The following is a 14894-nucleotide window of genomic DNA, read 5'->3' on the forward strand; positions in this document are numbered from 1 at the left end:
TGGAGGTCCGAAAAGAGGCTGGCTGGGCCATTCATTCGCACCATTTGGTCACCTCTAGTTGGTTTGTTTGATCGTTTTTTTGGTCTGGAGCTGTGTGGGCAGGGGGGATTCCCAGGGTGGAAACTCCCTCCCCTGGCACATGTCAGCAGCTCATCTTAACTCGCAGCCTTTGGGAGGGAGCTGACTTGGGCACTGAGGCTGAAGGGCTGCAGCCTTGTCTTGTAGTGTGGGTGGGAGTTGGGACTCCCTGGCTCGAAGGAAGGCCATCTCTCTATCTACTGTACTGCCCTGACCTTCAGCTTTGAGTGGCCCAAACTTCACTCTGATCCAGGAACCAGTCTTGGGTCAGGCGGTTCTTAGATGGTCAAGAGAATAAGAGGAAAAGGGGAAAAAAGAACAAGAGGAGAAAAAAGGTGTGCGTGGCATAGAAAAACCATATGTAATACAGCAGTAATAAGTCATCATTACAGGGTTCCAGGTGCACCTAATAACAACACAAAGCACTTGCTGTGGATTATCCCATTTGGTCCTCTCAATAGCCCTGTGCTGTAGGGGCCATTATTATCCCCCTTCTACATACTAGAAAGTCAGGCTGAGAGATAGTTGGGAATTTTGCCTGGGGTCACACAGCTAGAAAGCATCTCAGGCAGTGTTTAAGCTCCCTCTGTCCTGAGTTCAAATCTGGCCATCTATCAATACATGCCAAGCTAGCCAGAACATGGATTTAGATCCTGGTTGCCAAAGTCTTTGTGCCTCTTGTCACAAGTCTAGTTAACAGAGTGTCACCCAGAGGTGGGGGGGTGAGAAGCCCCACTCCTTAACGGTGGCTTCAGAATGAGAATGGGAAATATTTAAAAGGCAGGTTGCTTTGTATCTGAAGCCATTGCCATCCCATCATCCTCTGGAACCAGAGACTTCACCTCTTTCTGTGGCCTGACTCCTTTTGACAGCAATCTGGTGAAGCTAGACTCTTCCCTTCTTAAATGAGGTTTTTGAAAATCCATACAATTCATGGAATTGCGAAGGGAAGCACTCGCACTGGAATGCAGTGATCAAAATAGTGTGTAAATATTAAATAGATAGTCCTGGATCTGACAAGCTTTTCCTTCAGATATGGGAGCCAATCGTAGGCCATCTGAAGACCAGTGTCATGGTCCTGGGTGGACAGGCTCTACAAACTTGCCCGGGTTCAAGGGACATAAAGCTATCCCTTGGAATTAAAAGTTGAAGTCATTTTCAGGTGCACCAGTTTTTCTGTGAATACAGAAAGAACAAAGTGGGCTTTGACAGCCTTCAAAAGGAGCCCTCCAGACTCTCCTGGTCCCTTTTTGGTTGTAACCCCCTGTTAAAGCAGAGATTGTGGCCACCTGGATAAAGCCACCCTCGGGAAGTTGGCCCTGGCTCTGAAGTTATCACTGGGTCCCTCTCTGTCAGGAGAAGGGTTGGAACCAAACTCAAGGGAGTAACCACGTCTGCACCCACGGACACAAGCCCTAGCTTCCTCCCAAGCAAAGTGATGGAGCTCCCTCCCTCTGACCGCTACCCTCTCCTTGTCAGCTGTGTCTCCCTCTAAAAATGACTCGGTATTTCCTTTATTTTGGCTTCTCTGTGAAGGTGTCACTTCCCTCCCTTAGAATGTAAGCCTCAGGAGGGCAGAGCTTGTCCCTGTTGTCTTTGTGCCCTTGGGGTCCAGCACAGTGCCTGGCGCACAGTAGGTCCTTCATCAATCTTTGTGGCCTTGAATCTGTCATGTCCAGCCGTTGTCTCTGCCATGACTTTTTTGCCTCACTTGTCTGCTTTTCCTCCCTACAGACGAGCAGCGAGCTGGTGCAGCCGGTAGGTCACCTTTCTGAGATGTCTCGCTTTGCCGTAGTGATGAGTGCGCGGTGCTTGTGTTCTTGTCCATGCCGAGCTTTAGCGGCTTTTCTCGTGGCGTTGCCAGGCACCCCTTAGTCTGAAGGCCTTGGCCGAGGCCCTGGCTAGCTTCTCCTTTGCCCCGATGTGGCCGCTCATTGTGTTTTCTCATCCACTCTTGCCATGCTCCAATTCATCTTACTTTGTTTCTCCCCCTTTGCTCTTCCGCCTGCTCTAAAGCCTGACGCTTCAAAAAGCCTTTCCTTGTGTAACCTGATCATGGAGGAAACTCCAGACCTCGGGTCAGCTGAAGACATTCCTGACCCCCAAAGGGACCTAGGTTCATTCATCTGGGGCCTGGACGTTAGCGCAGACAGTGTCAGCCAGGAGGTTTCAGCAGGGGATTCTGGAGAGGAATCACTCCCTGAGCCTGGGGCACAACAGAGCCTGGGATTCCCCACTGGAGTGTGGCCTGCGGATGGTGTGGAGAGTGACCATCAGCCGGGGCCAGCGGGCAGAAAAGAAAACTCATTGATTTCCTCCGAGGAGGAGGCAGAAGCTAGATTGGACATGGGTCTGAGTCCAGAGACAGAGCAGCCTTCGGAGTCCTCCCCACACCCTGAGATGCCACCTGTGGAAAGGGGAAGCCTTCAAGAAGAAAGCCACGAAGATCTGGAAAGGACGAAAGAGGGGCGAGAGAACCCAAAGATAGAAGAGTCGATGGGGGAAAGCTTGGAGACGTGTGAAAAGGTAGACACCAGCAGTGTTCACCCCCAAGGGATAGAAGGAGCTGAGGAGTGTGAAGAGGAAGCTTGGGAGAGTGAAGGAAGCAGAGACACACAGCAGCCTGAGGCAGGAGAAAAGGGAGGCCAGCACGCATTGCAAAGCCCAGAGGAGGACCTTCCTCATGTGATGGGGGCCTCCCTGGGGGAAGGCGCTCTTGAGAAAAGGGACCACAGAGATAAAGAATTAGCCAGAGCAGATCCTCCAGGTGCAGGTAGAGTTCGTGCCCAAGGGCCAGAGACTGAGGTGCCACTAAAAATGAACCCGTGTGAAATTGGAAAGGGCCTTGAATTTGAACCTGAGAATGCCTTAGGCATCTGGAGTCCAGAGTACCAGATAGCGCATATGGCAGATATGGAGGGTCCGAGCACCACAGCACGGACTTTAGCTGTGGAGGGAGGAATGGTCATTTCTGCAGGTTCTTCCAACCTAGAGGTGGTGCATCACTCAGGACAGGCTCCTATGTGTCCTGCAGGGCTGAGCAGTATGGAGGAGACTGCTCAGGAACTTGAAGAGGGCAGTGTCAGCACCCTCCAAAATGCAGACCCCATTGAGGACCATAAAGTTGCCTTCATCCCCATCAAGGATGAAATGGTCCTGCTGGTCAGAGCTGAGTTTGCCTCATCTGACAGTCAGGTGGCCAAATGTAGTCATAACCTGTGTTCAGGTCAAGCAGAAGATTCATTGGGAGAAGGGACTGGAACTGCAGTCCCTGAGGCCTGTGGAATTAGTAGTAATAGCAAGGCAGGAGATTCAGAGGCAGATCCTTGGGGGTCAGATCCAAATCAGATTTGGCTGCCCAACTGGGATCCTACTGTGAATAACGAGGATTCCTGGGACTTCAGTGGTCTACCAGATGGCCCAAAGAATGGCTTGGATAATTGGCCCGAGTTTGTTAATCAGTGGCCCACCCAAGACATGGGGGATTCCAGTAGTTACTGGGAAGATGCAGGCCTAGAGGCCAACAGGAGGATGTTGGAGACTCATTTGAAAGCAGGGTTATCTGGGGAGCAGGCCAGCATCAGTGTCTATCCGCAAAGCCAGGAGTTAGCGAGACCCATGGTTCTCTTCCACGTGGGCAGCTCCCCAAATGCTAGCACCGAGAGTTCAAATAGTCCTAAAGACAGTGAGACCAACAACTCAGACCTATCTGAAGATGAGATTGCTAACCGGAGATATGGAGTGTTATACCAAGAAGTAGAGACTCAGAAAGAAGAGGTACCTACCCTGGTGTGTAGCCTAGCCTAGCCCAAGATCCCCTTAGGCTCTGTTCCCTTGTGTCTGTCTTCTACACCTGCGTGGTCCATTGCCTTCCTTCTCTGAGTAAACCCTTGCTGACCTCCTTGACAGACTACCCTACATCCCTCGAACTCTGTGCAGCCCGACTGTACAAATAGGTTGACCAAAAAAAGGATGATCATTATAAATAGTCCTAGTCTGTGCCCCCAACCTGGGTTCCAAGGCTGGAGATGACTGAATGCTTGCCTTTCAAGCTGCCGTACAATGAGCAGAGCAGACACAATTCCCAGGAGGCCAGATTTAGAACAGGACTGTAGATGTCCTCTCCTCCAAACTTGCTTTTGACAGAGGAGGAAAGTAAGACCCAGAAAAGATAAGTAGCTTGCCCAAAGCCACACAGGTATAGTTGTAGAGCTTAGATTTGAACCCAGATACTCTATCGAGGTTCTCAGTTCACTGTTTTTTTGTTTTTTTCCTCTGCACTATATTGGTGCCCTCAAAGCACTTACAGTTAAGGAAAGCATGAATGAGTTGTATTCGCACACATACATACAAACACACAAAAACTGGAAAAATCTTGTCCTGAGTAAAATCCTGACATTTCAGGGAAGTCTCCTCTAATAATATCTAGTGATGGCCATGGTCTGATGGTGGAGAGACCCCAAGGCTCACCTTGGGAGCTCACCGCAGAGGGCTATCCCACCATTGCTGAGGGAGAGAGTCTTTGAGGACCATGAAATAGCCCCCGGAAATGACTAGAAAGAGCAGTGGACCTTTTTTTGTTTGCAGCCTATTGGATGTGCTTCCCTCCCTTGTGGCCCCCTCCAGCTCATCAGTACTCTCGCTCATGGCCTTCCCTCTTTCTCTCCGTTTTGGTTTCATTAGTGACGTGTAGTTGTCTTTTCCATGTCCACACATAAAACTATATGAATGTTAACAAAGGCAATGAAGACTTCACGAGTAACATGTTCTGGTCTCCACTTCCACTTAGGCTTCCAGTGGCACCTTCAATGGATTTACCCAGGTAAGAAATAAATGAGTTTGAATGTGACTGTGGGCCAGCAATGACTAAACCCTGCATAGACGGGTCTCCGAGGAGGAGATCAAATGTCTCTTCTTTAGACCTAAATGAAGATCATACATAAAAGACAGAATCATAGGATAAAATGTTTGAAGCTTAAGGAAGCCTCAAAGGCCAGAGAGCCCAGCTCCCACATTTTGTGGAGGAGAAAACAGATGCCCAGGAAGGTCGTGACTTACTTGAGGTCATTTAGGGGAGTTGAATGCATGAAAATGATTCCTTAGTCTTTTTTTAAAGCCCTTCCCTTCCATCTTAGAGTGAATACTCTGCACTGGTTCCAAGGCAGAAGAATGGTAAGGGCTAGGCAATGGGGTGGTTAAGGGGTCACACAGCTAGGAAGTATCTGTCAGATTTGAACCCAGAACCTCCTATGTTTAGGCCTGCCTCTCAATCCACTGAATCATCTAGCTGCCCTTGATTCCTTAGTCTTCAAGGCTCATCAAGTTCTTTTTTCAAAAGAGGGAAGTGGGACTACTGTTAAGTGGCTGAGGGCAGGAGAAAAAATGGGGGAAGAGAGAAATTTTGAGGAAGACACTTACAAAGTTTCTGAAAAAATTCCTCCCTGGAGCTTACTGTAGAAGTATGGGAACAAAAAGACAATGAGAGATGGTGCCCCTGTCCTTTGCCCAAAGTGTAAAGGTGAGAGTGGAGAACTGTATTCAATTGGGAGCCATATTTTAGGAAAGACACTGACAAATTGGGAATGATTCCATGTCATATAAATAGATTGAAGGAACTGAGGTCATTTCACCTGGGTTATCCTAGACTTAGGGGAAGTAGGAGGGTCACCTTCAGGGAGTAGCTTGAATGGTCCAACAAAGAGGCTTCTTGGCTCCAGAAGACAGAATGAGAAACTGTGGGAGCAAGTCCCAAAGTGATAGGTTTAGGCATGGTGCCAGGACAGAAACAACTAGAGCTACCCCTGCCCCAATGGAATGGGCTGCCTCTATTACAGATGATGACTTATCAGACAGGGCTGTAGTGGGGATGCCTTGTTAGGTAGTGATGGCTAGGGAGGCCCTTTCCAACTCTGAGGTTCTAGGATTCTTCCCCAGAGTTGGTTTCCAGTGCCTCTAATGTCTTCATCTGGCTCCACTGGAGTGGGGGTGGAAGCTATCCCACAATTCCAGGATGGTGCAAATTCTGTCAAACCCAACCAAGCTGAAGAGAATGCCAAGATGGGGTTGCTGCCAGAGTGTTCATACAAAGCACAGACATAGTTGTCACCAGCAAAGAGAACACACACAATCACCCAGGCACAAGATGAGTCAGCACCCAGGTACAGACACAATATGTTAGCCCAGGGTCTAGGATCTCCCTACTTTCTAGTATATGCAACATGTCTGGGCCCCGAGAGGTACCAAGTTGGGCTACAGCAGGTGTACAGAATGAGGCTGGCAGCAGACAGGCTCTGAAAAGGCTGTATTTTTAGCAGTTCCTTTCTTTTCCTTATGCTGTTTCTTCAAACCCAGATGCAAATTCAGTGTAAGCACACAAGAGATCATGGCTGAATCTGGGTTGTTTTTTTTTTTAATTAGAAACCTTTATTTAAATTTAGAAGATTTATAATTACAGCCATTAAGGTGACATTATTTAAATGTTCTTGGGGAATTTTCAAAACACAGATGACTTAAGAGCTCTCTTTCTTCCCAATGCCTAGCCTCAGGACACTTCCCTCTTCGACATGCCTGCCGCTCAGACAGTGATGGATACCCAGGTAAGTAGTTCTGGCTTGTGAACAAAGAAACATCAACAGTTTCTTTCTCCCCTGCCTTATGCTGCCAACTCACTCTCTCAGGGATGGAAATTCATACTATTGGATTTCCAGGAGCCTCTTTTCTACACAGATAGGTAGAAGAGATGAGGAATGTTTGGGCTTCTCGGCTTGTTCCTTGTTACCTCCAGAACAGGGATTCTGAACCTGGGTCTGTGAACTTGTATGGGGAAATATCCCTTCCTTTTTCTCTTTGGCAATCGTATGCATTTGATTGATGCACTTAAAACCATTCTTCTATGTAGATTTAATATTGATATATTCACATCCAAGCCCCTCATTTTACTGGGGCCAAGTGACTTGCCCAGGGGCACACCCAGCTAGTTTGTGTAAAGGGCACGATGAAAACTTGTTTCCTCCTGACTCCAAGCCCAGCACTGTATCACCCCTGGACCACGTAGCAGCCTATCTCGTTATCTTTCCTGCCCTACATGCCCTATCCTATGTCTATGGAGCCTTGTGTATATCATATTGGCTTTCACTTGGAGATATTGTTTTCCCATGAAGACATCCCATCTTCACCTACCTTGGACTTGTTAGCCTAGGCCTTCATGACACTCATTCTGCTTTCAATCATTCAGAGCTGAGAGATCTCACAACACATTTCCCATATGCAAAGTTCTTTGTAAACTGATCCCTTCTGGAAATATTTGCCTTTGATCCTCAGGGAAATGACAAAAAGAGGACTTTGTTTTTGGAGCACATTCCCAGTTTAGCACAAAGTTCACAAAATGAGTATTTATGTAAGCTCAGGGGACCTCAGAGGTCTTGATGCCAGTAGGAAAGCCATGAGCCCTGTTAGCGGCCCTAACAACAAGTCCAGTGGTGTCAATTATGGAACATTTACGAAAGGTGGTCCAATGTAGGATTCCGTTAGTCTTAACTACCAAACATTCCTTGGTGATCTGGGTTCACTCTTCATATTTTTTCTTTCTCCTAACCCATCTAAAAAATAAAATCTAACAAAGGCTGAGTTGGAAGAAGTACCCCCCACAGAACCCAAAGCTGAGGAGCCCTTGGCTGGAGCTCCTGCTGAGGGTCAAGACATCCAACCTAGTGAGGCAGCAGAGGAGGCAGAGGTGAGTGTCAGCTTCCACTCCCACCCATTCATGCCCTTCTTACATCCCCACCACCAGAATCATCTCTTCATTCATTCATTCCATGCTTCCTGCTTTACACATCACTGAAGAGACCAGCTTCCACCATAAATCCCCAGATGAGAGAGTTCAAGTACATTTTTTGTTGTATCCATGGCCTTTCAACTCCCTTCCATTCCATGTTCTTCATTCATTCATTGCCTGATGACCCTGATTTCCTAGTGATGTTGCTCAGACTACTAGAAGACAGTATTTCTGTTCAAGTAGCCATAGATCTGACTTCTTGGATAAAGCACACTGTGCCATTGAAACTTTCTGTGAGACCAAATGTGCTTGTGGTCAAAGAGTTCTCAGCTGTGTGTGTCTATGCATTTGTGTGTGTGTGTGTGTGTGTGTGTTGTGTGTGTGTGTGTGTGTGTGTGTGTGTGTGAGAGAGAGAGAGAGAGAGAGAGAGAGAGAGAGAGAGAGAGAGAGAGAGATGGATCCTTTTGGCAGATCTGATAAACTTTTCAGAATAATTTTTAAAAATATATAAAGTGTTTGGGATTACAAAGGAAATCAACCATTTTGAAATACAGTTATCAAAAAATATATTTTTAAAGTGCATAGATCCCAGGGTAGGAATTCCTATATGTAGACAGGACTGGGACAGGATTTGAATCTGTAATTTCATAGGGATAGGAAACTCCTGGGTGAGGAAACTTCTTTTGCCATGCATGTGAGCACCTTCTTTTCCACTCAGGAATTTAGAGCACTTCCTAGAGCATTAAGACAGTCAGTGATTTACCTGAACTCAAAGACTTGCCCTCAACTCAGTTCTTCCCATTTTGGAGGTTGGCTTTCTGTTCGGGAGCATTAAGATTCCTTTAATCAACCTCTACACAGTTGATATCCCCATTCTTAGCGAAAATTTTCTAGAGAGCCATATCAAGAATGATCTATTGTGAGTGCAGAAATGTCTTTCATCCCAAAGTTCAAAGAATCAATAAGAAATTTGATGAAGTTCCTTGGGAAACCATAATATCTGAATACTCTGGGTTGTCACTTTGACTTCCCAGATAGGCAAATGTCCAATCAACATTTAAAACACAGAATCGTGAAGGGTTGTAGGGAGTTCCTGTCTGTGTCATTACCTGCTCCCAAGAAAGTCAGTCTGTCCACGTTGACTGGTGTGTAATACCAAAACATGGTGGAAAATGAATGGATAGGTGCTGAATGGAGGGGAATTTGACAATGCAACACATGTGAAGGTCCAGGAGTGATATTAAGGGGAATTGACTTAAAAATACACCAGGGAGGGAAAACCCATTTATTCCTGGAAGGCAGTGAAAGGTCTCTGAAGAATTTTAATCATTGTGCCATTTGCTACAGGCTTCCACAAGAAATCATATCAAGAGGAAAAACAATCTCTTTGTAACTCAAAATAACATTTCTGAGATTAGAGGAGTAGCGAACTGAAAGTTCATGCTGTACCTGCCTTAGGTCATCTTGGCAAAAAGATGTGTGGACCATCTGTCCAATCTGCCATTTATTAAGAGAATAAAGGATAATGTCATATAAATAATGAAGCAATGGTGGGAAGACTGGGTAGAAAAAGCCAAAGAAATTTGTTCTATTTTTGTCTGAATTGTTTCCATTGGACCCTCTACTGGTTGGGAAGACAAGAAAGTCTGCACGTTCTGTTAGAATAGTACTTCTCTATAAAATGTTGCCCTTTTCCTCATCCTGCTTGGTCCCACTTAGCACTTAGCACATAGCACTTAGTTGAATATGAGCCAAATTTAAGTCTGATGGAAGCAAAAACTTCCCAATAATTGTGTCCCAAGATTGAATGGGCTGCCTTCAAGATGGCAGGTTCTCCCTCACTGAAAGAGGTCTTCAAGCAGAGGTTGTATAGTCCCTTAGTGGAGAGCATAAAATAATACAATCATAATACTTGGAGCTCATATTGACCCCAAAGGCATCTGATCCAATTTCATTTGACAGATGAGGAAACAGAAGCCTACTGGAGTGAAGTCCTTGCCCAAGGCCATAGGCGGTAGGAAGGAGAGCTAGAATTTGAACCCAAGTGCTTGACCTCAGGTATGGTTGGACCAGATAGTTTGAGGCGTGGTGGGGAGAAGCATTTCCATTCCAAGGCTCTTGGATTCAGGGGTCTCAATTAGATTCTGAGGGAAGGTAGTGATTGAAGTGGTGACTGTGGTGGTGGTTGTAGAAGGCATGCTATTAAAGGGGTTCTTATTTAGTTATGAGTTGTTAGATGGCCTTAGAATTCTCTTCCAGCTCTGAGGTTCTGCAGGTCAGTAAGGCTTGCAATTCACAGAACTCTTTGCTCTTTTGCCTCCCCCTGGCCTGGTAAATCTTCAGAAATACCACCATTGAAGCCAATAGGCTGTCACTGATACCCCAAAAGAGTAGAGTAGGATGGGACAACTCTTTTAGCTAAGGCAACTTAAAGGGCCAGTGGTTTTTGAGACATTAACATAGAAAAAGATCAATCATTTATGTGGGTTGGGCTTATCTTGTTACTTTGCTAAAGTTATTTTGGTGAATTTGTTACTTGCCTTGGTGGGGCTCTCTAGATAGACCATCATATTGTCTGAAAAAAAATCAATACTTTACTTTCTTCTTTGTCTATGTTTCTTACCTCCATTTCTTTTCCTTGCCTTATTTCTGTAGTTAGCACTTCATCAAATGATGGTGGTCCTATCAGACATCTTTGCTTTACCCTGATCTTATTGGAAAGGCCTCTAGGTTTTTTTCCCCCTTTACACCTAATGTTAATAGTTTTAGAGATGGAAAGGATCTATGAGAGATCCTGATTCACCTCCTTATTTTATCAACAAAACTGGAGCCCAGAGAATGTAAAAGACCTCTTCACTTCAGAGTCAAGAAAGTGGTGCTGTTCAGTTGTCCTCAGTTATGTCTGACTTTTCATAACCCGATTTGGGATCTTCTTGGCAAAGGTACTGGAGTGGTTTGCCATTTCCTTCTTCATCTCATTTGACAGATGAGGAAATTGAGACAAAGAGGGTGAAGCGACTTGCCCAAGGTCATTCAGCTAGTAAATTCCAGGGCAGATTTGAACTCAGATCTTCTTGTCTCCAGGCCTGGCGCTTTATCCACTAGCTTTCCTAATAAATTAAAAAAGACTTGAGGTTAAATCTCTTCTGAAACAATTACCACCTGTGTGACTTTGGGAAAGTCATTTTTAATTACTTTCAGCTTCAGTTTTCTCATCTATAAAATTAGTTATCCAAGAAACACTTAATAATTCCTGCTGTTTACTATGTGCCAAGCAATGTGCTAGGGAATACAGACACAAAGTGGCCCCTCCTCTTTAGAAAAGCGGTTATATTCTGTGGAGGGAGACAAAGAGTAGAGATACTGGTAAGATATAGAATGTACAGGAACATTAAATGGAGATAACAATCAATCAATCAGCAACCATGTATTAAGGACTTGCTCTCTGGTAAATCCTAGTACTAATCCTCACAGATACAAAGAAAGGCAAAAACCAGCCCATCCTAGGAAGGAGCTTTCATTCTAATGGTTGCCTGGAGCACTTGCCTCACAGAGATGCCACCAAACACCAGAGGAACATTAATTATTATTATTCCCCAGTTATAGTGGTGGTTAATGGTGGCACTCCTTCCTCGGCCATCTCTCCCAAATTCCATTCTCGACTCTTACATTTGTTTCATTTGAAACCACATCCCAAATCCATAACTCAGCTAACCCATCTCTGGTGAGCTGCCATTTGTGCCAGGGCATGTGGGTGAAACAGCTTAGTCCTGGAGCACCTATGAATGGTGGGGCAACTGGCACCATGGTCCCTGTTGCATGCTAGCTTCCTTTTAACATTCTATTTATTCATATTTTATGGCTCTTTCATTTCTAAGTACTTCTCTCTCCCCAACCCAACCAGTCTTCCTTCGTAACAAGAAATTTTAAAAGAAAGTGTGGGGAGGCAGGGAGCAGGGAGCAATTCAGTCAAAAAAAGCAACCCACCAACCAAGAGGGACAGTAGATGCCATGTTTCATATCCGTAGCCCCCCGCTTCTGCAAAGAAGAAATGGAAGTATCTTTATCTCGTCTCTTCTTGTCTTCAGAATTCCATAGCTTCCGGTTTTGTTTGCTGTTGTCTTTTCTTCACATCACCTCTCTGTCCTGTTCAGGAGACATCTCTCCTCTGCAAGCCCATGATGGCGACATGAGTCCTCCCTCGCCTTTTGGCATGAGCCTTGTAGTGCTAGCACTCCCTGTTGTTGGTGTCACCAGCAGCCCCCCGAGATGAGGGAGGGACGGTGATGTTCCAATGGCACCACAACCAAGGAAACTTATTCTGGCTTTTCTGAGCCTCTGTAGTTTGTGGGACTTAAACTGCTTTTCCTTTTGCTCTCTCTCCTTCCTTCCTAACAGACTATAAATAACAGTTGCAACGTTATGAAAATGTGCTCATCGTGCACACATAGCTCAATTTTCTCACACGTTCTTGATTTGCCAAACATCCGGGTTGTTAAAGTTGACAACCAAGAATCAGCTTCACTCTCGCCCCGGCTCTGGTCTCTGTGAGAGAATAGCGTCACGTTCTTTTCTACTTAAGGATCCCAAATGTGACTTGGGATAATGGCGGCCCAGGATGGAAGATCATCTTGTCTGTTTCCTTCATTGTACATATGTAACATCATAGATCCAAAGAACACAGCTAGGAGGGACCTCCGAGAGCATCTAGCTGGACTCCTTCATTTTGCAGATGAGGAAACTGAGGCTCAAAAGAGGGAAATGGCATTCAAAATCACACAGGTGTAGTCAGTAGAAAATCAGTATTTAAATCTACATCAGCTGAATTAAGTCTGATTTTCTCAATAATAAACCTTCAACGAGTCATTGTTAAGGACCAACTATGAGCAGGATGGAAAGCTAGAAGGCTCCTCTTCCTGAACTTAAATCTGGCCTCAGATACTTACTAACTCTATAATTTTGGGCGAGTCATTCACCCTGTCTACCTCAGTTTCCTCACCTATAAAATGAATTAGAGAAGGAAATGGCAAACTTCTGCAGCATCTTTGCCAAGAAAACCCCAAATGGGTCGTGAAGAGTTGAGCACAACTGAAACAAGATGTGCCAGACAGTGTACTAGGCACAGGGGATTACAGACAATAAATATCTAAATAAATATTTCCACTCCACCAAATAGGTAGGATCTTTGCTTCTCATTTTTGGCCAAAATATCTGAGCGAGCCACCTTGGAATTTTTTTCTCAAAAGAAAAATTCACAAATCTATTTCTAAGTGAAAATTGTGCTACTTAGGAGGGGAAGTATGCAAATCCTTTTGACCTTTGAAACTTTAATTAACCACTGCTAGATCTGTCATCAGTCATTTGCAGAGCTGACCTGCCCTCTTCCAGAAACCATTCTTGACATGAGAGCATCACTGAAAAGTTATTTTCCATTCTCTTCCAAAAGGATGAAGCAAAAATTGAGATGTTATTATGAAAAGGGAAGACAAATGCAATAATGAAACCAGAATAAAAAAGCAGAAGTTCCTAGAGAGCCCTGGGACTATCGTGAAGACTAGACAGGCTCTGCATTTGCCTTCTTTGATTTGATTTCCTTTCTGGTGCCAGGAACACTGTCTTTACTTATTTGCATAACACCGAGGCCTGTGGGAAATGAAAAGCTAACTATGTGGGTTTCAATAGTGCATGGTATAGATCCATTGGTAAAATCTGGCCCTGGAGGGGAAACTAATCTTCTCTTAAGGGGGAGAATGGTTCCAATATTTATTTCCATGAAAACTCCAAGGATTCATAGTGAAGAATAGAAAAATAGAACAAGAAAATGACATACATTCATTTTTTTTAAACCCTTGTACTTTCGGTGTATTGTCTCATAGGTGGAAGAGTGGTAAGGGTGGGCAATGGGGGTCAAGTGACCTGCCCAGGGTCACACAGCTGGGAAGTGGCTGAGGCCGGGTTTGAACCTAAGACCTCCCGTCTCTAGGCCTGACTCTCACTCCACTGAGCTACCCAGCTACCCCATACATTCATTTTTAAAGCAGATCACCCTTTACCAAAATGAACCAATCTTCCATAATGGGGCTTCCATTTTGTTTTAGTAAATTAATTTTTATCTGAAATAGCAAAGGCTTAAACAGCATTTTAGCATTTTCCAGTCAGAATTTCCATGTGATTTCCGCTAGCTTTTCCCCTCTCCTTTGTCTTTTAGGTGGGAGAGAGAGGGAGACAGAGAGACAAAAACAGAGACAGAGACAAAGAAGGAGACAGAGAAAAGCAGAGACAGAGGGACAGAGAGAAATAGAGCAGTTCAGTCTAATGAAGCAACCCGTTCCTCCAACCTACCTGTGACATGATTTTCAAATACCCTAGCCCATCCTGGTTAACCTCTTTTGGCCCTGCTCCAACTTGTCAACACTCTTCCTAAAGGGACACCTAGATCTGAATATAATTTCCCAGGTGGGGTCTGACTGGGGCAGAGTAGAGAGGCACCATAGCCACTTTGCCTGGGGCATGAGCTTCCACTATCCAAGCCAAAGCTCATGTTGCGTTTTCTTGTCTACCATATCAGACTGTGGCCCACTTTGACTTTGTTAGTCCACTAAAACCCTGGTGGGATGGGGTGTTTGTTTTTGTTTTTAACAAGCCAGGTTTCTCCCCTTCTCTGCTTAGAACTCTGAATTTTGAACCCAACTCTAAAACTTGACAGCTCTATCCATTTTAACATTGCTAGGCACTGAGGATGCATAGGCAAAAGAGAAAGTTATTGCTTTCAGGGGCAGGTAAGTGACTCAGTGGATTGAGATGGCCTAGAGATGGGAGGCCATGGGTTCAAATGTGACCTCAGACATTTCCTAGATGGTCAAGCCCCAAGGCTTAGCCCTTACTGCTCTTCTGCCTTGGAACCAATACAGAATATTGATTCTCAGACTGAAGAGAAAGAAAAGAAAGAAAGAAAGAAAGAAAGAAAGAAAGAAAGAAAGAAAGAAAGAAAGAAAGAAAGAAAGAAAGAAAGAAAGAAGAAGGAAGGAAGAAGGAAGGAAGA

At 45.0% G+C, this 14894-nt stretch overlaps 1 protein-coding gene across 1 annotated transcript in view; it reads left to right on the forward strand.

The window, feature by feature from the left end:
• Nucleotides 1-14894, forward strand: part of AMPH (amphiphysin) — a 96823-nt gene that overhangs the window by 73152 nt on the left and 8777 nt on the right. The window contains exons 14-18 of the mRNA XM_044675400.1: nt 1813-1836; nt 2095-2604; nt 4868-4900; nt 6618-6674; nt 7700-7810. Of these exons, the coding sequence (XP_044531335.1) occupies nt 1813-1836; nt 2095-2604; nt 4868-4900; nt 6618-6674; nt 7700-7810 (735 nt within the window). The remainder of the gene's footprint in view (nt 1-1812; nt 1837-2094; nt 2605-4867; nt 4901-6617; nt 6675-7699; nt 7811-14894) is intronic.

The sequence above is a fragment of the Gracilinanus agilis genome, chromosome 1 (assembly GCF_016433145.1).
Source record: "Gracilinanus agilis isolate LMUSP501 chromosome 1, AgileGrace, whole genome shotgun sequence".
Lineage (NCBI taxonomy): Eukaryota > Metazoa > Chordata > Mammalia > Didelphimorphia > Didelphidae > Gracilinanus > Gracilinanus agilis.